Raw genomic sequence first — 24,641 nt, 5'->3', positions numbered from 1 at the left:
CTGCAGGACGTTGGCAGATCTCAAATTGTAGTTGAGCTTCAGAGTGAGGTTTTCCAAGCTGCTGCTGTATTTTAAATGAAAGTCGGGATTCTTGGTTTCTTACAGTCTATTTCCCCAAAATGCTTTGACGGCACGCAGGAAACATGCTGAGCAACACTCGGTAATGAGACGTCAAGTCAGAAAAGTGAAAAAGACAAGAAAAAAGGGAGATTTCGTGGCTAAAGTACCTTAAAAATCAGGTGTGTGAAATGTAATTGCAGGATGTCTGTTGTTCTCCTGAGGTTTTGAACATGTTTCCTTTAAGGTTTCTTTGGCTCTAAATTCAAAATGTGTTGTTAACCTCTCTATCTTTGTGTGCTGAGTCACGGTGGCGATCACAGTGCTGGAAGAAGTAAAAACAGCATATCTGAAGGAGGACAGTCTGGGAATAAAAGCTGCTGCACATTTTGAGCCTCGGTGTCATGCGTCAGAACAATAACACCTCCACGGTCTGAGAGTCAGAGGAACAACTCTTCAGATGCACAGCTCAGCCCTGCAGAGACCAGGTGAATCTGCAGCGACGGTCGGGGCTTTTATTCCTGGCAGACTGAGCGGAAACTCCATCAGCTGCAGTCTGAAGACAGACGCCGTCTTCCTCACATTGTTTCCCTCTTTGGCTGCAGCTCAAAGAGGGGAGGGCCAGCGTGAAGCCATCCCGACAGGAAGTGATGTCACTGTGTTTTAGCTCAGAGACGCGTTAGGATGTGGATATTTGTTTCCATTTCTTATATTTTATTTCAGATTCATTTTTTGTCATTTATTTCCCAAAACTAAATGTTCTCCTCGGATTAGAATATAAAAATACATAATCAAGGCTTAATCTGCATGTTTTAAAGCAACGACAGGTTATTTTAGAGAGGAAAGATGATTTCCTCACCTCCTTGTCCTTTCTAGACCCTGCTCCTCCTCCGTCTCCCCCCCAGGGAGCGTCTGTCTCCCCAATGTGTGCCGTCACCTTGCCCCAGGCTTTATCACAACATCTCTTATTCCAGCTGCAAAATTCACCAGAAAACTCTTCTTTGGGACATTTTGAAATAAATGTTTCCCTCGTTATGAAATCTTAGAGTAACGAGACTCTGACAGGCTCTCGTTAGCCTTATCCCTCAAACAAAAAGTGGGGTTTTGGGACTTTTTATTCATCCAAATAATCAGTTAGGCAGTCATTTAAAAGTCCAAGTAATCAATGCATATTACCCTAAATATATATATACACAGTATACAGTATACATATATATATATATATATATATATATATGTATACTGTATACTGTATACTGTATATATATATATATCACATATATTTAAAACACTCTTTCAAATAGAAATGCTTCAAATATTTATCAGTCTGCAGACAGGTAATGCATTGAAGAGGAGACGGTTTATATTTCAACAGCACGAGTTATATCTGACCTTCAGAGATGTGGGGAAGTGGCTCCGGATGGTAATAAATTAAGACGAGGCATTTAAAATCGAACAGAAAACAGAAGCTGAAGCAATAAAAAATGTGTCATGACATCAATTAGCAATTAAATCTGGAGAGGAATCCGATCGACATTGATCCAATTTGGGAGAAAGTCAATATCAGCGCCGTAGGGCCGACAGTCAGAGTGATTCACTGACCTGAGATCAGATCCCGAGCCTCCTCCACTCCTCTGGAGGAGCTCTGCTCTGTAGCCTATCACCAGCCCGCTCTGCAGCGCTGGAAGAGAGACACATTCTCAGTTCAGGACCACCAGAAAACAAGTCAGCATTATGAGTCCTAAAAACCTGAAATGAGTCAGCATTCAAGCACTCCCCTCCCTTGGTCCGTAAATCAAAGCCACAGCTAATATATATTTTTGAGGGTTAGGCGACCCACAGCTCTCTAATAATCTTTTCCCAGAGTCCCATATATTATGGTCTGTCCTGCACCTCTCACTTCTCTTGCTTTGCTAACTTTCTTGGAAACCGTTGAGTAAGCAGCCATTTTCCCGCCCTGAAGGCAGAGATCTGTATCTTCAGCCGTGCAATTTGTCCCTCTGGTTGTTGCGCTATAAATCTTCTCTGCCTCCATATCTGCACCGACGAGCACCGGAGACACAGACAGAAGGCCGACCTTCACGCCGCCCAGCAGAGGTCACGCTCCTCTCATGCATCTATCGGCACAATCTGCCGCCAAAAACATGAAATATCGCCGCACAGTTTGGGTGCTTTGTGGTGTGATTCATATTTGTGATTTATGCTGCCCACACAGCAGGCCGCAGGAGGGTTTGTCAGCTCATAAAGAGAGGGAAAAAGAGCTCAGAAAGTCCTGCTGCAACTTCAAATAAAGCCAGTTATTAATAACAGGGAGAAATATGAACATCCCTGCTCTTAAAGAGCGGTTTATATTCATGTTAGTGTATTCAGATCGCGCTTCACTGGGCTTTGATATTAGTTAGCTCAAATATAGCAGGTAGCATTTAGCACATGTATAGTTAGGTAAGCGTTTGAGCTAAAAGGCATTGTACAGGAACGCATTAGCATGAATAAGTTTATTGACTGTTGGCGCGCACATTAGCATGCTAACATAAACATGTATCAATCTTATTTTTGTCAAATGCTTCATTAAACAGTAAGACTTGCAGGAAAATGCTACGTTAATTAGCTTGTTTATGTACATTAGCATTTCACCTAATCTCAGAAGCATTAAATTCAAAAACCTAACATCACAAGCTAACACGTGGCTCCTAAGCTTTATAAAAATGTTTAGCATATTAGCACGACATTTATCGACTATACTTTGGGGTTGGATTCATTTCAGAATATTTCTGACATGCTAACACCTAGCATGTAAGATTCAGCATATTAGAGTCTGTTAGCACATAAGCATCACAGGTTAGCATTTATCAGATGTACTTGGTTTACGTTTGGCTTTGAGTTTAATTCTAAAAATGTGCATGACAGGTTGCTATTTTTAAGCTTATCAGAACGTGTGTGTTAGCATTGTGTGTTAGCTTTGTGTGTTAGCATTTATCACAGCTGTGCTTTGAGCTTTAAGCTAGCATTAGCAGGCTAACATATAGCTTGATAGGTTTGTTAAAAATGTTTGTTAGCATCATTTGTTCCCATTGTTGGGCTAATTATGCTAAGTTTTACTTCGCTGTATTCTGACTTCAGCATGCTAACAGTGGACCTGTCCTCTGGAGGGAATAGATGTTTACAGAGGAGATTAAATCTCCGTCAGACTTTATTGAGGTCGAAGAAGTTTTTCTATCCGTCACAGTTTTCGCCTCCAGAGTTGCTTTTTGTTTCCTAATGTATCAGAGCCTCTCCCTGTGATGAATAATGAGCATTATGGGCTGCATTACTCTGTGTTTTGCTCTGCAGGCAGACTAATCTCAGCTGTGAAATGGAAGAAGGGGGTCTTATAATGAGACACAAAAACTCATTTAATATCTCTAATGGAGAAAAAGCACAGCCATAATTCTCCCTGAGGAAACGTGTCCATCGATATGTCTTAGAGGGGGATCTTCCTCCTCCTGGTTTCCTCTTCCTCGTTGTTCATTTGCCTTCCTCTTCCCTCCTGCTCTTTTGTTTCCTTTCTTTCGTCGTGTAGTTTATCTCCCTCCTTCCTTTCTCCTTTTTCCTCTTTCAATTTCCTCTTTGTCCTGTTCCGCATTCTACTCGTTTCACTTCCTCTTCCTCTTCTTACTTATTACTAAACCTCTTCCTCCTCCTTCCTCTTCCTCATCTTACTTATTCCTAACCCTCTTCCTCCTCCTTCTTCTTCTTCCTTTCCCACGCTTTGCTTGCTCTTCGTCCTTTTCTGTCTTCTATTTATTTCCCTTTGTCTTCCTCCTGTTTCTTTGTCTTCTAGCTATCCTTCCCCTTCCTCCTTTTTACTTATACTTGGTTCACATCCCCTTCATATTCCTTTCCTCTTCCTCCTCCACCTTATTATTGTGCTAGCTTCACATCCCTTTCATATTCCTTCCTCTTCCTCATCTTATTCTAAACCCTCTTCCTCCTTATTTTCCTTCCTGTTGTCCTTCCTCTTCCTCCTGTCTGGTTTTATGTAAACTGAAGTGTAAACTACCCAGAATGAAAGTGAAACTAAACTCTCCCCTGTTCTTCCTCACGTTCCACTCCTTCCTCCCTCTCTTCTATTTTTATTTCCTCCCTCTGACGGCGAGCTTGTTAAATATGAAAAGCAGGAACATGTTTCACATCGGATCCTCGGCGCTTCCTCTCTCAGGTCTCGTGTTACTCCCGTGATTGCACGGCCTCCTGGGAAATCTAATGAGGAAAGCTGGGTCTATTTTTACCATCTTTCAGAAAAGCCTTCCTCTGTGGGAAGTTTAAAAAAAGTAGGCGAGGAAGAGGAGGGGGATTAATAAACCCGCCCGGGAGACGGTCACCAACATGTGGAGAGTCGTTAGTGGGAACGTCGGTGGTGGCAGATGGTGCCGGATTTAAAATCACAAACGCCAATTATCCCAAATCCTGGAAAACCCCGAGAGACGGATGACTCCAGGGAGGAAGAGGAGGCTTTGAAGAGACGGACAGGACAGGGATATCAAGAAGAGGATGAAGAAGAGAAGGAGGGATAGGAAGAGGAAGGACGAATAAAGAGGAAGGAAAAGGGAAGAATAAAAAAGAGAAAAGCAGGGAAGGAAAGGAGGATGAGGAAGGAGCAAGAGGAAGGAGCAAAGAGGAGGAAAGGAAACGAAAAGGAGGAAGAGGAAACAAGGAGGAAAAGAGGAGGTAGAGGAAGATGGAAGGAGATAAGGAAGACAAATTAGGAGGAAGATGAGGGAAGAAAAGGACTACAAGAAAGAGGAAAAGGAAACGAGCGGAAAAGAGAAGGACGAAGAGGAGGAGAGGGTACCAAATCGACCTGTGGTTGAGATGCATTGTGGGTAATGTCGGCGCCAGGTTTGAAGAAGTAAATGGGGGTTGGAATTGGATAAAAACATTTCAAAACGTGGTATAAAGGGATAGAGGTGAATCTTGTCTTGTGTTGACGCCTGGGATAAACACAATAGCAACACCGTGGCATCTTGAATCACAACGATCACCCGAGCCTCTAACCGTTATTGAAATGTGTCCCTTTGACCCGATTCTGAGCGCCAGATAAACGAACAAACAAAAACATCAAACCAGAGATGAGGACTCTCCGGACCTGACGCTCCTCTGGGGGGGGTGGGGAGGCGGTCGGGAGGGTCCAGGGAGACTCCTGACTGCCGGATGAACTCCCAGCACTGCAAACACCACAGAAGAAGACAAGAGCAGATAACAAAACTGAGGGTGACGCAGAAACACAACGATGCTAATCATAAACAGAAGAGGAAGTATGAATGCTTGGTGCTGTCCGTGACTTATCACACACACACACACACACACACACACACACACACACACACACACAGACACACACACAACTTAATCAGAGACACATGCGATATCATAAATATTACACTACTTCTTCTCTCCCGCTGCGTTTCCATTTTCATAATCCGATCCGATCTGTCTGACTCTGACACCTCCTCCTCCTCCTCCTCGTCTTCATATATTTGTGGAGGACAGTGATGAGGAAACAGAGTGAAAGAAATATTAGGAGTAATTGGAAAATGTAAATTAGAATTTCATTCTTTTTTTCGAAATTGTTTTTACGTCTTCATAGTGATAAAAAGGCATTTTTTACACACACACACACACACACACACACACACACACACACACACACACACACACAGGGTTTCAGCAGTCTGTTTTCCTCCATCAGCATGTTGAAAATAAAGAAAGAACACTTTGATGTTCTTTAACCAACACACAGCAAAAAAACACCTGAAATCTAACTTTTACACACACACACACACACACACACACACACACACACACACACACACACACACACACACACACACACACACACACACACACACACACACACACACACACACACACACACACACACACACACACACGATAACAGCAAAGTGCTGAGGTCTGAAAGCTGACAGGAGAGGATTATAGAGAATTCATACCTAAAGCATATTGAATCATTCACGCAGACACTGAAGGATTCAACATTATGAGTCCCTTAACTGAGGAATGAGTCAGCATTATGAGTCCCTTAACTGAGGAATGAGTCAACATTATGAGTCCCAACATTGAAATCCAACGTTTTATTAAAAACACTTTCAATTCCTTCAAAAACAAAAGCATGGCTTTTTTCAAATTTGATCAGAAGAAATGAAAAACTAAATTTAAACCACAAAGTTTTCTTCATTTGTGTTTTAATTTGAAAGAGGCAGTTTGATTTTATAATTGAATAAATAAGCAGGGTCACATCTATTAGCACCAAGTCATTTCAAAGATGTCTTTATAATACTGCCTGAAACCAAACTTCAGAAACGTTGAACGGTATGAATATACAAAACACGGTAAAGCTCCAAAGAACTGAAGCAGAACATCTGAATTAACATGACGAAAATAACCCTGTCTCTCTATAACGGGGCTTCAGGAGTCTCCAGACTTTATAAAACATGGAAAAAAAGAACGCTGAACTGTTCCTGCCTTTCCTGCGATCCTTCCCTCACTGAGCACAAAAACCTCCTGCAACAACAAGTCACAGACATCAGGGACTCAGAAACACAACTGCTGTGTGTGTGTGTGTGTGTGTGTGTGTGTGTGTGTGTGTGTGTGTGTGTGTGTGTGTGTGTGTGTGTGTGTGTGTGTGTGTGTGTGTGTGTGTGTGTGTGTGTTTGTCTCACCCTCAGTAGAAAGTTGACTGCGGGTACAGCATGTGATCGTGGGAGGAGGGAGGGGTCAGGGCGAAGGGGGAGGCAGGAGGAGGTGGGGGGAGGCAGGAGGCGAAGGCTCGGCTGCCACAGGTCAGCAGCCCGGGGGTAGAGGGGGGGAGGACGTGGGGGGGTGAGGGGGAGCCGGGGGTGTCATAGGAGGGGGAGCTCAGGAGGGACAAACCTGAGCGGGAAGGGAGAGCCCAATAATAAATGTCAAGTCATTATTTAACTTTGAGGTATTACGGAAATATTATGTCTCATTAAATGACTAACATTCAGAAATGAATGCCTATTTTTTAGTGATTATAAACAGCTTGTGTTGGTTTAGAACTGTACCAAATAAAAGAGCAAAAATAAAGCAGCTTTTCTTTGTGTGGAGCACAAACCCAGGATGTAACTTACAGGGTTTATCACTACCGAATATACATTGTTATATCCTAATGACTTTCCCTGCTGCAGATTAACCCAAAAATAAATATGGAGGATAAAATGTGTGTTAAAAAGGAAAACAAACACACCTCCTGTGAGAGAATTATTTTATTTTGTAATCATTCTCGCCCCTCTTTATCTATAGGGACATGTTTTTATTCTTTTACTCAACAAGAAGAAGAAGAAGAAGATAATGTGACTGAATAAATGATGAATGAGAGATTGAGGAAAAGTAATAACACACACACACACACACACACACACACACACACACACACACACACACACACACACACACACACACACACACACACACACACACACACACACACACACACACACACACACACACACACACACACACACACACACACACACACACAGGCCGTGTGAATACTAATGCAGAATAATCCCACTCTGCTGTATGAAGAGGTTTTATTATCACACCTCTGAACGCCTCCTGCAGCAGCACCTCCTCTCCTGTATTCTGACCTCGCTGATCTTTCAAACGACTGCAGTAAAACTTTCTGACGTCTTAAAGTCAAACATTCGCAAGAAAATAACTTTGAAAAATCTATTTGTTCTTCCTTTATTTTGGACGATAATCTCAGATTGTTTTTGTGTTTTTCACTTTTTTCTTAATTCTTGATTTTTTTCTGGAAATAGTTTAAAAACTCTGTTTTATCTAAAAGTTATTTAACATTCAATAGAAAATACAGAGAATGGTCTGTACATGTGTGTGTGTGTGTGTGTGTGTGTGTGTGTGTGTGTGTGTGTGTGTGTGTGTGTGTGTGTGTACCTAGGCTCCACAGTGTGGTGCGTGCAGCCAGCTCCTTGGCGTCCTCCAGCATCACACACAGTTTGTCAGGGTAGTAGGTGTTCCCTGTGGACGAGATTATCACCTACACACACACACACACACACACACACACACACACACACACACACACACACACACACACACACACACACACACACACACACACACACACACACACACACACACACACACACACACACACACACACACACACACACACACACACACTTACAATGTATTGCATGCATAGCTCACACACTTATTTATCAGCCGCTCTCTGGTGTGTTGTTGAGTTAAAGCTTTGATATTCTGCATGGGGTTTGGTGCACAACACACACATACAGCCCTGATTTGTCAGCAGAAATGGTGTGTGTTCTGCCCTAAATCTGTGTGTGTCCATGGATGGAGTTTGTCTCAGACCTTGTAGAGCAGCAGCAGATCCCCGTCGGGCCCCGGGGTCGTGTACAGCAGGTACTCGGGCTCTGACCAGCAGTTTTTGCAGCAGTGGAAGTCCAGCAGGTTGACGGCCGAGCCGATCTGTCTCTGCTTCAGAGACAGGAGGCTGGTTGGGGACAGCGGGGGCCCGTTGATCAGAGAGAACACAGACTCATCCTCTGAGGACACACACACACGGTTAATTATTAACAAGGGTAAGAATACAGTGGTTCAGGACATTTTCCACCTGACGTGTGTATCAGTTTATGTTTCTCATTGATAAAAAATAAAACAAAAAATATGGATTTTTCTAATTTAATTTCCTCCCATAGCAGGCAGGAGTCGATTGGAAGAACACACAATAAAAGCACAATAATACAAAAGTATAGAAACTAATGAATAAAACCTCACTTTCTTTAGATCAGAGAGCAGAACGGTGTGTTATTGACTGCACTGATCCTTGTGGTAATTTATGTTTAGCTGAACATCAAACAGATTTAAATCACTGAGCTGCTGCGGGACGGAAATAACTTCTGCTGTTTATCCCTCTCTGTCTCTCTCCCTCTCTCCCTCTTTAAACAGGCTCTATTCTGCTCTCTGTGGTGTTCCCTCTCCTGTAGTGTGTCCTAGTGGTGCATGTAAATGGTCTGCAGACGCTAAAATCCCAAAGTTCCAACACTTAAACATCGCTATGGGACACTCAAGCTCCTATTGGCTAGCACAAAGCTAAGGGGCGGGACCTCTCTAAGCGGTGGACCAATCACAACAGAGCTGACTTACTTTGCTGATTTTCCATGTGTTATGTTAAAGTGATGCCAGAAAACAATGTTTCTGTTGGTCAGAGACGGTTTACAGATTCCAGGAATACGAAGATGGGGTCAAATGTCTGGTGCGGCGGCAGACAGCTTGGTTTTTACGGGCGTCATGGTCAGATTGAATGATGTTATGAACCAGATCAGCGCCTCAGTATCACCTCCTGCTGTATCTCTATAGAGAGCCCTGATAAAGCTCTACCTGCGTCTACAAGATAGAATTGGAGGATGAAACCCTCTTTATTTGTCACATACATGCACACAGCAGAGCACACACAGTGAAATTGGTCCTCTGCATTTAACCCATCCTAGTACTAGGAGCAGTGGGCAGCTATCGTGCAGCCCGGGGAGCAATGGGGAGGGGGGATTGGAGGTGTCCGGTGCCTTGCTCAAGGGCACCACAGCAGGGCCTAGGAGGTGAACTGGGACCTCTTCAAGTAGCAGTCCACTTTCCATATTTCAAGTCTGTTCGGGGACTTGAACCGGCGACCCTACGATTCCCAGTCCAAGCCCCTACTGACTGAGCCACTGCTGGACTGAAACAGCCCATAATAATAAAGCTTAGTTAGTGTAGTACAGGAAGTGTCTCAGTGACATCTCCCCTCATTAATATTTCACAGTCCATTTGTGTGAGGGATAACTGGGGAACTTTTCTCATCTCCACAGAGGACTGCGGGCGGGGGGAAACTTTTCGCTCCTTCCCGGCTTATCATCAGTAAGTGGAGATGAATGTGGATTTCTAATGGATGAGACAAACGCTGTAAAAGCTGCGGAGGGGAGAACATCAGGATAGATAAAGTATATTCCTCTCCTGGGAACAGCTGATAATAATCATGTGTTATTTTATGGAATGAGGCTCGATACTCAGAGGCAGGACTCTGTTTGGGTCGATATTTATTGACCGTAACTTACGCTCCGCTGAGCTAAAGAAGTTAATAACAATATCAGCATAAGGTCAATATTATTCTCCCATCATGCAACAGTCTGGAAACTTTGGAATAGTTATTTGAAGAGAGACAAAAAAATCCTTGAAAACTCAGAGATTAAATATAGAAAAATAACAAGAAAAAAATGTTGGACTTTTTTCCCGTTAATTTTGATTTGTTTACGAACAAGGTCCAAACGTGCGGTGGTGACTGAATAACTGATGGAAACGCATCAACCTGATGAGGAATAAGACATTTAATGTATAAACTCACCTGGGTAGAAGGGGCTTCCCAGGCGTGGCGGCAGGGGCATGGTCCTGAGGGGGGAGCACATGTCCCCCGCTGCCTCCCTGTGCAGGAGTGATGTCCCGGCTCCTCCCGCTCCCGCGTTGTGACTCCCAAGGTAACCCCTGCTGCTGTTGTAGACCCGCCCCCCTCCCACCGGGCCCCGACCCTCTTTGAGTACCGCCGGTTTGGCGAGCGTCACCTCCACGGTGGCGCCATCAATCAGCGCGCCGTTCATCAGGCTGAGCGCGGTGATGGCGTCGTCGCGGGAACGGTAGTGCACGAAGGCGTAGTCGGTGAGCTTCTTCACGCGCTCGACGCTGCCTGGCCGGAAGCGCGAGAACTCCTGCCGCACCGTCTCCTCGCACGTGCTCAGCATCAGGTTACGCACCTGCAGGACAACCAGGAAAACTTTATTGATAGAGCTGCTCAAACACAGAACTACAGAGAGCAGACGCACACGCACACGCACACACACTCACTCACGTAGAGCACCCTGACGCGCTGCATCACGTCCTCATCCACGTCCTTCTCCGGCTCCGCCCAGTTCACCTGGATGGACTGACCCCACAGTTTGAAGGTTCCTGATGAGACACAGCGGGACATTTCATTATTACCCACAATGCACCTTTATGTTTACAAGTGACAACAAAAACACTATCTCCCTCACAGCTGGATCCCAGTCCCCTTTCTCTGCAGGGGGGGTCCAGACTTAGATTTAGGAAAAGGTTTCACAGGTTATTTTTATGCTGTTCTTTTATTTCTTCACAACGAAAGCTTTTTATTGTTATTTATGTATTTATTGAATATTATTTTGTTATTATTTACATTACGAAAGTATTTTTAAAGGTGTGTGTATTAAAGATACTATCTTCATTTAAATGATTTAACGTAATTAATAGTCCAATTGAATTCTCAAAAGCATACGATCAAGATCTAATATAGATCAAATGCATTCAGGAGTTTATATCTAAAATAAACATTGTATATGCACCTTTCTATTTTATATTTAAAACACTTTCTTTATTGAATTTCATAGTTTTTTCATATAAAAATAATTGTAAATAAAACAAAGCCCCGGGGGGGGATGAGATCCGCCCAGAAAGGCTGAAGGCTCTGGGTGTTGAGGGACTGTCATGGTTGGCACGTCTCAGCAACATTGCGTGGAAGTCAGAAACAGTACCGAAGGAGTGGCAGGCCGGGGTGGTGGTTCCTCTTTTTAAAAAGGGGGATCAGAGGGTGTGTGCCAATTACAGAGGCATCACATTACTCCCTGGGAAAGTTTACTCTAAGGTGCTGGAAAGGAGGGTCCGGCCGATTGTCGAACCTCAGATTGAAGAGGAACAATGGTCCTGGTCGTGGAACAACAGGCCAGCTTTTTACTCTCGCAAGGATCCTGGAGGGGGCCTGGGAGTTCGCTCATCCGGTCTACATGTGCTTTGTGGATTTGGAGAAGGCGTACGACCGGGTTCCCAGGGAAATACTGTGGGAGGTGCTGCGGGAGAATGGGGTGAGGGGGTCTCTACTCAGGGCCATCCAATCTCTGTACTCCCAAAGCGAGAGCTGTGTCCGGGTCCTCGGCAGCACGTCGGACCGATTTCCGGTGAGGGTTGGCATCCGCCAGGGCTGCGCTTTGTCACCAATCCTGTTTGTGATATTCAGGGACAGGATTTCTAGGCGTAGTTGTGAGGGGGTCTGCAGTTCGGTGGGCTAAGGATTGGACCACTGCTTTTTGCAGATGATGTGGTCTTAATGGCTTCATCGGTCTGTGACCTTCAGCACTCACTGGATCGGTTCGCGGCCGAGTGTGAAGCGGCTGGGATGAGGATCAGCACCTCCAAATCTGAGGCCATGGTTCTCAGCAGGAAACCGATGGACTGTCCACTCCAGGTAGGGAATGAAGCCTTACCCCAAGTGAAGGAGTTCAAGTATCTCGGGGTCTTGTTCTCGAGTGAGGGAACAATGGAGCGTGAGATGGGCCGGAGAATCGGAGCAGCGGGAGCGGTACTGCAGTCGCTTTACCGCACCGTTGTGAGGAAAAGAGAGCTGAGCCAGAAGGCAAAGCTCTCTGTCTACCGGGCCATCTTCGCTCCTAACCTCACCTATGGTCATGAAGGATGGGTCATGACCGAAAGAACGAGATCGCGGATACAAGCGGCCGAAATGGGATTTCTCCGCAGGGTGGCTGGCATCTCCCTTAGGGATAAGGTGAGAAGTTCAGTCATCCGGGAGGGACTCGGAGTAGAACCGCTGCTCCTTCATGTTGACAGGAGCGAGTTGAGGTGGTTCGGGCACCTAGTGAGGATGCCACCTGGAACACACGTCCAGCTGGGAAGAGACCGAGGGGTAGACATAGGACCAGGTGGAGGGATTATATCTCTTCACTGGCCTGGGAGCGCCTTGGAATCCCCCAGTCAGAGCTGGTTGATGTGGCCAGGGAAAGAAAAGCTTGGGGCTCTCTGCTGGAGCTGTTACCTCCGTGACCCTGACGGAACAGCGGGAGAGATAGATAGATAGATGGATGGATGGATGGATGGATGGATGGATGGATGGATGGATGGATGGATGGATGGATGGATGGATGGATGGATGGATGGATGGATGGATGGATGGATGGATGGATGGATGGATGGATGGATGGATGGATGTGGATGGATGGATGGATGGAAATATATTTTTTTATATTTATGAAATATTTGTAATTATTTATGTATAAAAAAATGTACTATCATTTTTTTATGAAATGTCTTTATTTTACTTGTATTATTTAATTGTATTATTTACTTGTATTATTTACTTGTATTATTTATTTGTATTATTTATGTACGTTTAATTGTATTATTTATTATTATTATTTTTATTTATTATATTTAAGGGAAGTAGTCCCACTCTGAAATGTGTTCATATGAACTTTTGGAGGTTTGGCTGTTCTGTAATCGCTCGCATGCTGGCAGTGGACTGAATAATTTATTCCAACATAAAGACATATTTTTTATCTCCAAATGTGCTGCAGGAAGCCCTGATCAGTCCCCCATTGTTCTTGGAATATAAAGTAAAAAACAACACAAGTTTTCTGGGAAATGGAGCTTTAAATGATCTCTAAAAGCAATATATTCCCCCTCTGCTTCACGATGTCCTGGGGGGAAAACACTCTGCGAGTAAATAAAAGAATGAGACGTGTTTGACTTTAATGCGGTGAATAAAACACATGACGGATCAATGTTCTGAAGCGTATTGGTAACAGGAGGCTGCTCATCGCACCAATGCTAATGCAACAGAGATAATCACAGCACAGAGAATTCAGAGCAATAAATAAAATAGATTCAGCTTCATTAACGTCCCTCTCTGTGAGTGGAAGTCAATTTCTGTGTGAGAGGAGTGCGTCAGCCCCGAGCGTAATCTAAAGCTAATGCAGTTCAATCAGACGGTAATTTCATCATAAATGATGAAGGTTTTAATGTTTCATCTGTGTTGATTCAACTGTAACATCATATTAGAGGAGGCCGTTAGTGCTGGACGGCTTTTAGTATTCTCTCTACGGCTGAAACTAACTCTTATCGTCACATTTAATTCATCGGCACATTGTTTTATTCATTCATTTAGATTTTGTTTTCGCTATAATATGTCAAAATACTCCATACAATGAAGTCCAAAGCACTGAAATGACTGGTTTAGTGTCAGATTAGTCAGAGATAAGCAGCTAATCTATATAATGAAGGTTGTAACAAGGAATTTATACTTGAAAAATGAGAGATCAATAATCAGAATTGCTGCAGATTGAGTTCTGAAATGTATTGTTGTATATTTATTGTTATTAGTGCAGCTGCAGAGGTCTTACTGCTGTGTTGTAGCGCCCTCTGCTGCACAAACACAGGACGTGAACCTCAGTCAGCAGATGCTACTGCACACACACACACACACACACACACACACACACACACACACACACACACACACACACACACACACACACACACACACACACACACACACACACACACACACACACACACACACACACACACACACACACACACACACACACACACACACACACACACACACACACACACACACACACACACACACCTGGGATGAGCTTCCTGCGGGCCATGGCAGCAGCTTTGTGGGACTCGTACTCCACGAAGGCGAAGCCTCGGTTCCTGCTCTTATCTGTGGAGCTGGGATACACGATCACATCCACCACACCCTCCGTCACCTGCGCGTGCGCGCGCGCGCACACACACACACACACACACACACACACACACACACACACACACACACACACACACACACACACACACACACACACACACACACACACACACAATAATTATATAAAATACATTAAATAAAAAGAAAGAAATATACAAAAATAAAACGTACAAATATCAAAATGAGATCAAATTAAATATTAAAACTAAATAATCTAAAATAGAAAACTTACATAATAACCTAAAACACACAATATATAAAAGAAAGTGAGATAAAATATGAAAAAATATATAATAATTAATTCAATAATCTAAAAGAGAAAATGACGAAAGATGTGATAAATTAAAATAAATAAATAATATTCTAGGAATTAATACGAATATTTACAAAAATAACGAAAACAAATCTAAATTAAAATAAATAAATTACAATAGATGAATGAAGTCCACTGAAATAAAATGTTCTCCTTTCGCTATAGTTGGAGAACCTGTGTACCTTGTTCATCTCCTCCAGGATGTCGTCCTTCCTCTTGTCTTTGGGGATGGAGCCAACGAACAGCCGGCAGTTATCCAGACTCACACACACGCCGATGAACTTCCCCGGACGGACCTCGAAGTTATCCAGCGTGCTGATGGCTCTCTGCGCCGCCTCTCTGCACACACACACACCAATCACCAACAATCTGAATAATTAGAATAATAACATTAATATAAACAGTAAATAATAATAACCTGTTGGTGTACATGACGAAAGCATAGCCGCGGTTCTCCCCGCTGAACTCCATCATGAGTCTGAACTCGTACAGACGTCCCGCTCTCTCGAACAGCGGCACCAGCTGGTCCTCGTACATGTCCCGGGGGATTTTACCCACAAACACCTCGCAGCCTCTCGGGGGAGCCGGGCCCTCCCAGTCTGAGCGCACACACACACACACACACACACACACACACACACACACACACACACACACACACACACACACACACACACACAGCGTTAAAGAGTTATAGTTCAGAGATAATGTGAGTAAAACTTGGAGTGTTAAATCTACTGTATATAAAGAGAGAGCAGGGTACACATATACATGTTAATGTGCTGGTGCATGTGGGGGAAAATGTTCAGTGAAGGCTGTTTTTCATGGGTTAACCCTTGGTTGTGCAGCCTAAGACATACAGACTGACCAGGGGGAGGTCCTCCATACTTCCTCTGGCCATTCTCCTGCACCATGCTGTAGCCGGTCTTGTCCATCAGAGCCAGCAGCGCCATCTCTCGGGCGCAGGACGCCTTGAAGTACTCCTCCCCCGAAAGAGCGCTGACATCAGCACAGCTGCCATCTACGTCTCCGTCTGACTCCCCATCCCTGTCTGCCTCACACACACACACACACACACACACACTCAAGTCTGATCTGAGTATTGATTATATTTCAGATCATTAAAGTAAACGTTTTAAATCAATTTAGTGGAATAAAAATACACGATTTACCTCTGAACCTTTCAACACTGAGTATGATGTTAAATGCATGCCTTTGTCACAGTAATCAACTAAAGTTAGCACCGTTTAAATGAACCGATTCAGATTATAGCAGTTAGCTTGCTTTAGCTCATGTCTGTGTTTAATTTAGCCTAGCTGTTAGCTCTTACTAATGTATATCTTATTCATTTACAACTAGGGCCAATGCTAACAGTGCAAATGGATAAAGCAATCATCTTAAAAAGAAACTAGCTAACTAGTTTGTGATTGCTAACGAGATATTAAAGCAGTAAAACCTCTACAAAACAGCATTTAAGATACAAATTAGCATAGCAACATTAGCTGCTAATTTAGCTGCCATTTAAGCTAGCGGGTAAATCTACCGTAAACTCTTCCAACTGACGTTACCTTGCTAAATATTATTTTAAATAAAGTCTCACCGGATCTGTCTGACGCCATTTCTTCTTAACAGGGTTTTCCCTCGATCAGAAACGGTTTACAGATGATGTTACGATTTTAAATCTAAAATTTATATCGACAAATAACCAAATACAGCGAAACTTAAAGTTTACAGAAACCGAAGAGCTGTCATTTTGATTGTCATGATGGCGCGGCCCTCTGAGCCAATGAGAATGTTGCTTTTGGGAAAAGAAGGCGGGACTACAGGTCAGAGTTTTCCCCTTGGATATAATAAATAAATATAAAAATAACATTTAAGATTAAATTAAAACAACTACAAAACAATATGTATATACATACAAAATGCAATACAAAGTGTTCTGTTAATACAATTATTCAAATAAATAATAACAATGAAATAAAGAAAATATGACGAGTAAAAATATATAAATACTTGAAATAATAACATTACTTTTTTTATGACAATATTAAATAAATAAATCAAACCAAACTTTCAAAGACAAATGTTTGCCAAAAGTTTATTCAGTTATCAAACATCATGGGAAATGTAGTTCATAATTGTAGTCCACCAGATCCATGTAAAGTGTCCATAGACTGCAGACCCCTCCAGATGTTGACCATTTAAGCAGCCATCCAGATGATGAAGGGGAGCAGGACGGACATCAGGACGGAGGCCGGGGTCACACACCCCAGCAGGGACATCACACACACACACACCACCGGCATCACCATGGCAACACGACGACTCAACACCAGCTTCCTCACGGTCTTACAAAACTGCAAGAGGAGGAGGAGAAAGAGGAGGAGGAAGAGGAGGAGGAGGAGAAAGAGGAGGAAGAGGAATTGTGACTTAGGCAAGAATGTATTGTCTTAAAAAATATATAAAAATGCAACAAAAATAAATGACAACAAGAAAATTCTAGAGCAGAAATAGTAAATAAATCAAGTTTTTAAAATGAAATGAAATGAATAATTACAGCTGATTTATAAAAAGATGATTCATTTAAAAAATGTATGTCTTTGCAGTTTATTCTACTTTATATTTGACTGAATCTCTGCAGAGGTGTGTGTGACGGGATCAGCATATCAAAGTCAAAGTCCACTTTATTGTCAAAGTCTCCACATGTGTTATAGCCTACATACAGAACATGGAAATACCGTTTCTGACAGTCCCGAGGTGCAAACATAAACAAGAACATATAACATAAAAAGATAGGAGCCTAGAAAGAGATAGGGGGAGTAAAAAGGGGTATACAAAAAACGTAATATATAGTAATATAATATTTAATATATACATCAGACCGCATCAACACAGTGTGACGGTAGTGCAGGTAGGTCTTTAGTGCAGAAAATACTTTGTGCAAAGTACATTTTCAGTAGCAGCGGAGAATAGAAAGTGACTGGTGCTGGATGAGGGACGGGTGTGTGAGGGAGGGGGATTCATGTCCTGGTACATTTCCATTGAGGCAGCGGGGAAAGGTGGGTGGGACGGAGGGCGGAGAGGTCAGGGGAGAGATGGGAGCGGGGGCAGAGGGAGATGAGAGAGGGGGAGAGAGAGGGAGGGATGGAGAGAGGGGGAGCGAGAGGAGGGAGGGAGGGAGGGAGGGAGGGAGGGAGGGAGGGAGGGAGGGAGGAGAGAGAGACAGGGAGGGAGAGAGAGGATTGAGGGAGGGACGGACGATAGAGAGAGAGCGAGAGAGGGAGGGAGGGAGTGAGTGAGAGGAGAGAGGGAGGGAGAGAGGGAGGGAGGGAGGGAGTGAGTGAGAGGAGAGAGGGAGGGAGAGAGGGAGGGAGGAGAGAGAGACAGGGAGGGAGAGAGAGGATTGAGGGAGGGACGGACGATAGAGAGAGAGAGAGCGAGAGAGGGAGGAAGGGAGTGAGTGAGAGGAGAGAGGGAGGGGGGAGAGAGTTCAGCATCCTGATATCTTGCACTACCGTCAAACGGTGTTGATGGTGTGTGATGTATATTACTGAGGGTTTGTTTTGTATACCCCTTTTTACCCCCCCTTTTTCAATGTTCTGTATGTATAACACAGGTGCAGACTTTGACAATAAAGTGGACTTTGACTTTGACTTGACTTGACAAAACTCAGGTTGGAAGGTTTTCTCGGACAAATCCCTCAAAAATGTGTGAATTAGATGTGAAATGTTCCTTATTAATCTCACGTTAGAGTAAGAGACCAAGCTGCAGGAACAAAAGAGCTCTCACTAAAGTAGAGTTAGAGCAACAGGAGGATTTAGAGATTACTGAGGGAGGTCACATGATCTGCAGGTCGGACGCTGCGAAACACAAACTATTTAAACTGTGTGTGTGTGTGTGTGTGTGTGTGTGTGTGTCTGTCTGTCTGTCTGTCTGTCTGCCTGTCTGTCTGTCTGTCTGTCTGTCTGTCTGTCTGTCTGTCTTTCTGTCTGTCTGTGTGCCTGCCTGTCTGTCTGTCTGTCTCTGTGCCTGCTGTCTGTCTGCCTGTCTGTCTGTCTGTCTGTGTGCCTGCCTGTCTGTATGTCTGTGTGTTCGGTTCACCTGGAAGGTCTGCAGGCTGCTGCTGGCTCCGTACCGACAGAACATGACGTAATGCTCGCAGTTAAACCACAGCAGGCTGTAGGACCCGTTACCGTGGAGACGCTCAGCACGGAGGGCCACCTGCTCCGCCTGCAGGGGGCCCCGACCGACTACCTGTGGCATATGATAACAGATCTACCGGATATTCTGCAGTACAGGTGGAAACAGCGAAGCCATGATTGTGCAGAAGGTGTGTGTGTGTGTGTGTGTGTGTGTGTGTGTGTGTGTGTGTGTGTGTGTGTGTGTGTGTGTGTGTGTTTGTGTGTGTGTGTGTGTTCAGTTTGCATTAAAGTGAAATCAGATGGATGTGCAGCGTCTCCTCACCGTGTCCAGAGTGTTGACGCGGATCTGAGCTCCATATGCAAAGTCCTCCACAGAGTCCGTCCTCACGCTGCCACGCTGCACAGACACACACACACACACACACACACACACACATACACACACACACACACACACACACACACACACACACACACACACACACACACACACACACACACACACACACACACACACACACCATGATAGGTAACAGTGCTAACACACTCGTTGTGATGGATCAGGTGTATTACCTTGGTCAGAACCCCCAGCAGCAGCCGGCTGTTGGTCACCATCCGTCTGATCCTCCTCTGATCCCTGCAGACCAGGGGGAGGCCGTCCGGGATGAAGTGGGACACTCTGAGAGAGGGAAACAAAAATAAATAATAACAATAATAATCTCACCAGTAAATATCATTAATAATAATCATACCCACCTGCCCTCCCCCAGGTAAATCCCAAAGTGAGTGAACAGAGTCCGAGGAACCTCCAGCAAGTCGCCCCTCCTCAGATCCCACTTCCTGTCTGTCTCTCTGACTCCCTGTCTCCCCTCCTCCTCCTCCTCCTCCTCCCCCCTCGTCCCCACTGGTTGTTCCCGGGGGGAGATGAAGAGCAGAACGAGACACTGCAGGGGAAACATGCTGAGAGGAACAGGAAGTGGAACAGGAAGTGAAGCCCCTTTTATTCTGAAGGGGCTCAGAGGGAATTAGAGAAGCCGGTTCAGGGTCCACATTAAAGATCACTGAAGTTCTGCCAGTTCTGCTCAACCCTCCAGATATTCAAGCTACCTCTGACCCACATTTTATACTTTGTAACAGGAAACTGCGCGTGGTTTTTTAGTGTCCAGATTTAATGTAAATCATTTTAACGTAAAATAATTAGGGTTCCACTGCGAAGCAGAGGAACCCTATTGTATTTCCTAAATTCCTATTATTCTATTGTTTTCTATTTTTTTTGTCAACTGCTTAGAGATGTCCCGCCCCTTCGCCTATCAGGTTAGAATGTGTTGGAGAGCTAGCCAATAAGAGCGCAAGTGCTCCATAGGGATGTCACGATGTTCCGGAAGCAAACAAAAGGAGTCCAATCAATGGAGGCGTTTCGGGTGAGGGGTCAACATTCTGAGAGCAGCAGCACCTCTGTTCACCCTCTGTCTGAAACCAGAGCCCAACATTACAAGAAAATAGCAACATGTTTGTCTATTTTTGTCACAAAAAAACAACATGTATTAGGTAAACAAAATGTTGTGATTATCAGGGGGGTGGGTTAGAAAATGTGACTCAGATGTTGTTGTAGTTCCCAGTCTGCCAGCAGGGGGAGCTGACGGTCAACACATCACTGAGGAGAGAGCACATTAAACTGTATATTATTATAACGTAATATTATATTTACTGGTAATTCTAGAAGTACCTCAAAATACAAATTAAAATATCTAATAATATGTATTCTATTTCATTGGTGAAGTTCTATTGTTATTCATTCAATGAATAAAAACAACAATATCTTTGCTATAAATGCATTTTATGTTATGTTTTATAATTCCTTTAAATATCTGTAAACGTGATTTACTGTTTGACCCAAAACTCATTTTTATATATTTCTGGAAAAAGTGTTTAAATAAAAATTGTACTGCAAACATGTGTTTTTTTAATGGTTTAAATGTTTTATTTTATTCACTGATTATTTGTTGTTTCATTGAGTTTTAATGCAAAAAATAAATAAATAAAAACCCACCCAGAAACACAGAAATCAACAAGTCCTTTTCCTTTATTTACATAGAAAACTGGTTTAAAGTGTTACAGCGTTTTAAAAAATAAATTCTGTACAAAAGTTTAAATGTTGGATAGAGTATCTACAGATATATACAGGGCGGACAGGAAACCACAGAGGAAGAGATTTTCACAATGACATCTTGAAAAAAGGAACAAATTAAATACATTTACAAGATTTTTCCAGGAATGTGGGTCGGAGTAGAAAGCTGACATTGAATTAAGGCTTCTATCATTTTAATGTAAAACAGTTCAATCAAAAATATTTAGTTTTATTTTCTTTAAAATCCCAAAAGTTGACTTTCTGGAGATGCAAAAGTATTTTTCAAAATAAAGATATTTCGAATATTTGATATTTCATTGAAATGTAATTGAAAATCTGTAAATGATCTGGGTCAAAAGTGGATAAAGGAACCAACTATCGGGACCGAGTCCTTCTGATGTTACGTAAGAAAGTAGAAAATATATTAAATATTAAAAGGAAAGACTCTAATGTTCACTCTAACTCTGTGGGGTCCCGTCGTACTTTAAGGCAGATAAATGAGAAAGCTTCAGAAAAACAGTTATTATTGAACGATCTTTGGTCTCTTTGGGATAGCGTTGGCGCCTTTAGTGATTTTAAAGTAGTCAGAGAGTGGGCGGAGTTATCTAATGCTAATGTAGCTAAAGCTAACCTTCTTCTTCTTCTTCTTCTTCTTCTTCTTCTTCTTCTTCTTCTTCTCTTCTTCTTCTTCTTCTTCTTCTACGGTTGACTCTAACCAAAAAGAAAGACTTCGTGTTGTTAGCAGTGAAACGTACAAAAGTCGGTTTCTTTGCAGACGACTACCTCCTCTCTGTGAGCGTCCCAACATGGCGGTGAGGGTCTTTATTCATATAGATATTCATCAAGTCTTCTAGCTGACCATCCACAGGGTGAAGGGGACGAGGAGGCTGGGGAGAACGGTGAAGAAGGAAATCCCAAAACAGGCCACGGAGAGAAGTCCGAGGAGCGCCGTCAGCACGATGTTCCGCTGGTCCCGGATCAGAGACTTCAGCCACTCGCAGAACTGCAAGAAAGTAATGTAAATGTTCAAATAAAGCACGTTGTTTGTTTACCTGCTGTAACGCTCACTTGGTTTCAATCGTTTGTTGTTTGCACTTCATTCATCACAATCTGGGACGGAACAGGGGAGGAGATAGAGGAAAACGCTCTGATTTAAGGAGCTTTTATTCCTTGTTTCTGCAGGTTTGTCCCTGAGCACACGGTTGGTAAGGGAGGGATATAATTGGGCTGTTGTTTATTTGACCGTGGGGCCCCTGAGGCCCCTGCAGTAGCTCCCGTTGCTCCCATGTTTAGTTTAGTAAATGACAGGAAGTGAAACTCGATCGGGGGGGAAAGGCGCTGCTTTGAGTCAAAAACGCAGGAAGTGAATCATGCAATCCATCTGTATCAAAGCTGCTGCTCCTTCACAATAAAAGACAACACAGGGAGGCTTTTATTGTGAAGGTGACGCCACAAGACACAAAATCAGTGATCATTTACAGTTTCTTTTAAGATTTCTTTCACATGTATTTACTCAAAATGTTCTGTTATTTATTTCTTATAATTTCCAAATATTTTAAGAATATCTTTCAGATTTTGGGGAATTTATTTTCAATATTCTTTAGTATATTTTGCCACATTTCTGACTTTACAGATATTTATTTTTCTAACATATTTGGGATATTGTTTTTGGACATGCTGTCTTTCTTCCTCATATTTGTTGAATTATTTTCAGACATTTTTCAGATTATTTGTAAATTATTTTTACAATCATTTTGGATATTTTTCACACAATTTTACATTATTTTTAAAAGACATATTTGGGATATTTTTGGGGGGAATTTTACAGTTTTTCAAAGACCCATCAGAGAAGCTATAAGTGTTTTTAAACGAGTTGCCGGGCGAGTTCATTATCTCCCCCAGCAACTCAGCTCTCTGAAAGCCCAAACTGCCCTCCTCCATCTTCCTCCTCCTCCTCCTCCTCCTCTCTCTGAATGCCGCTCTTGTTCTCAGGATTTTCCGAGGAGCGTCCCAAATTTTCCTCTCGTCTTAAAAAACTCACATAAGCAAACCCACCCAACCCAACCTTAGAGAGGAGGAGGAGGAGGAGGAGGAGGAGGAGGAGGAGGAGGAGGAGGAGGAGGAGGAGGAAGGGCTGAGCTTTTTAAAGTTTTCCTACACCTGAAATGTAGAAAAGTAACTGTGTTGGTTTCCTCTGCTTTCAGAAACATGAGGACTTTGATGTAAAAATATAATTCTGTTTATTTTGCTTCACTTTTAAAAAATGTAAGAGGATTGTTTGAAAATATTTTTCTCATATTTTGGATTTTCACTTTTGACCATTTTTGGAATTTACATATTGGTTTTTTTCTGTCTTTTTTCCAAAGATTTTCGTCTTTTAATGAAGTCTCATTTATTTGTCCGGATATGTATTGTCTACCTTACCTTAAGACATTTTACAGAACCTCTTCACGTCTCTTTTGTTTTTATTTAGGTGAGGTTTATGGCCATGTTTTGTTTCCTATTGGCACAAAAAGTTGGATACATTTTCACTTTTCTTTTCTCCACAAAACTCCCTTAACCTTAAGGGTTTTTCTAGTTCCGCTGCAGACAAATAACACCTGAGAACAGCAGCCTGGAGAAAGCTTTCTGCTTTCTAAAGTCTCTCTTGGAGCTCATGTTCAGGCCGGGATGTGAAAGCGATAGAGCAGAAAGATGCATAGATGTTTCTCAAGATTAGTATTAAAAAAAAACAAGGATTTTCTCTTAATAATCCATCCGCCCGCAGAAAATAGTCCGTATCAAAAGGTTAAAACACTAAAGCAGCTGCTGAAGAAATACCTGAGGATTTTTCCTCCTCATTAAAGCAGAACATGTAGAATCCAAATGTCTCCTGAATGTTGCTCTGATGCATAAACGTATCTAGGTTTATATTTTGACTCTAACAATATTAGCAGTTGTAGTCTCCATCTGCCTGCAGGACAAACTGCTCTGACTCCGATTGGCTGGTGTGAAAAACAAAAGAAAGAAAAACAATGAGGTGAGTTTCCCCTCTGCGCGTAAAAGCTACATCAAAGCATCCGTCTGCCATCCGGCGCGTAAAGACGGGGCCACCGCGTGCGTAAAAAGCGCAGAACAGAATCGTGCAGGATGCAAAGTGGTCCTGTATGTTCTACTGATGCAACTTCTTAGGAATAGTTTGGAAAACACGGATCATTGTCTCATCTTAAACTGTTAACCTTATCCTGACTGCAGAACAAACGTTCTGGTGCGAAAATACGAAGAACGAGCCTAAAACCAGTTCCACCTCCACGCGTAAAGCTAAATCAAAGCATTCTCCCGCCATCC

At 43.1% G+C, this 24,641-nt stretch overlaps 3 protein-coding genes across 3 annotated transcripts in view; all 3 read right to left on the bottom strand.

The window, feature by feature from the left end:
* Positions 1 to 6,778: 6,778 nt before the first annotated feature.
* Positions 6,779 to 16,663, bottom strand: rbm46 (RNA binding motif protein 46). The gene is made up of 11 exons (XM_063901259.1): positions 16,645 to 16,663; positions 15,913 to 16,095; positions 15,463 to 15,643; positions 15,227 to 15,383; positions 14,603 to 14,732; positions 11,000 to 11,097; positions 10,498 to 10,904; positions 9,071 to 9,080; positions 8,476 to 8,667; positions 8,035 to 8,137; positions 6,779 to 6,987 (listed from the first exon to the last, which is right to left on the bottom strand). The coding sequence occupies exons 1-11, from the start codon at positions 16,661 to 16,663 to the stop codon at positions 6,779 to 6,781; spliced, it is 1,689 nt and encodes a 562-aa protein (XP_063757329.1).
* Positions 16,664 to 17,164: 501 nt separating this feature from the next.
* LOC134876217 (lecithin retinol acyltransferase-like) lies at positions 17,165 to 20,151 on the bottom strand. The gene is made up of 5 exons (XM_063901159.1): positions 19,943 to 20,151; positions 19,760 to 19,865; positions 19,509 to 19,583; positions 19,146 to 19,298; positions 17,165 to 17,401 (listed from the first exon to the last, which is right to left on the bottom strand). Exons 1-5 carry the CDS (start codon positions 20,143 to 20,145, stop codon positions 17,246 to 17,248), a joined length of 693 nt encoding a protein of 230 aa, XP_063757229.1. The 5' UTR covers positions 20,146 to 20,151; the 3' UTR covers positions 17,165 to 17,245.
* Positions 20,152 to 21,251: 1,100 nt separating this feature from the next.
* The window catches only part of LOC134876219 (lecithin retinol acyltransferase-like), a 4,042-nt gene continuing 652 nt past the window's right edge, over positions 21,252 to 24,641 (bottom strand). Inside the window, exon 2 of the mRNA XM_063901162.1 lies at positions 21,252 to 22,317. Coding sequence (XP_063757232.1) covers positions 22,165 to 22,317 — 153 coding nt within the window. The 3' untranslated portion in view covers positions 21,252 to 22,164. The remainder of the gene's footprint in view (positions 22,318 to 24,641) is intronic.

Source organism: Eleginops maclovinus, chromosome 14 (genome assembly GCF_036324505.1).
Source record: "Eleginops maclovinus isolate JMC-PN-2008 ecotype Puerto Natales chromosome 14, JC_Emac_rtc_rv5, whole genome shotgun sequence".
NCBI classification, from domain to species: Eukaryota; Metazoa; Chordata; class Actinopteri; order Perciformes; family Eleginopidae; genus Eleginops; species Eleginops maclovinus.
The sequence above is the reverse complement of the archived record's forward strand: the minus strand, read 5'-3'. Positions and strand labels throughout refer to the sequence as shown.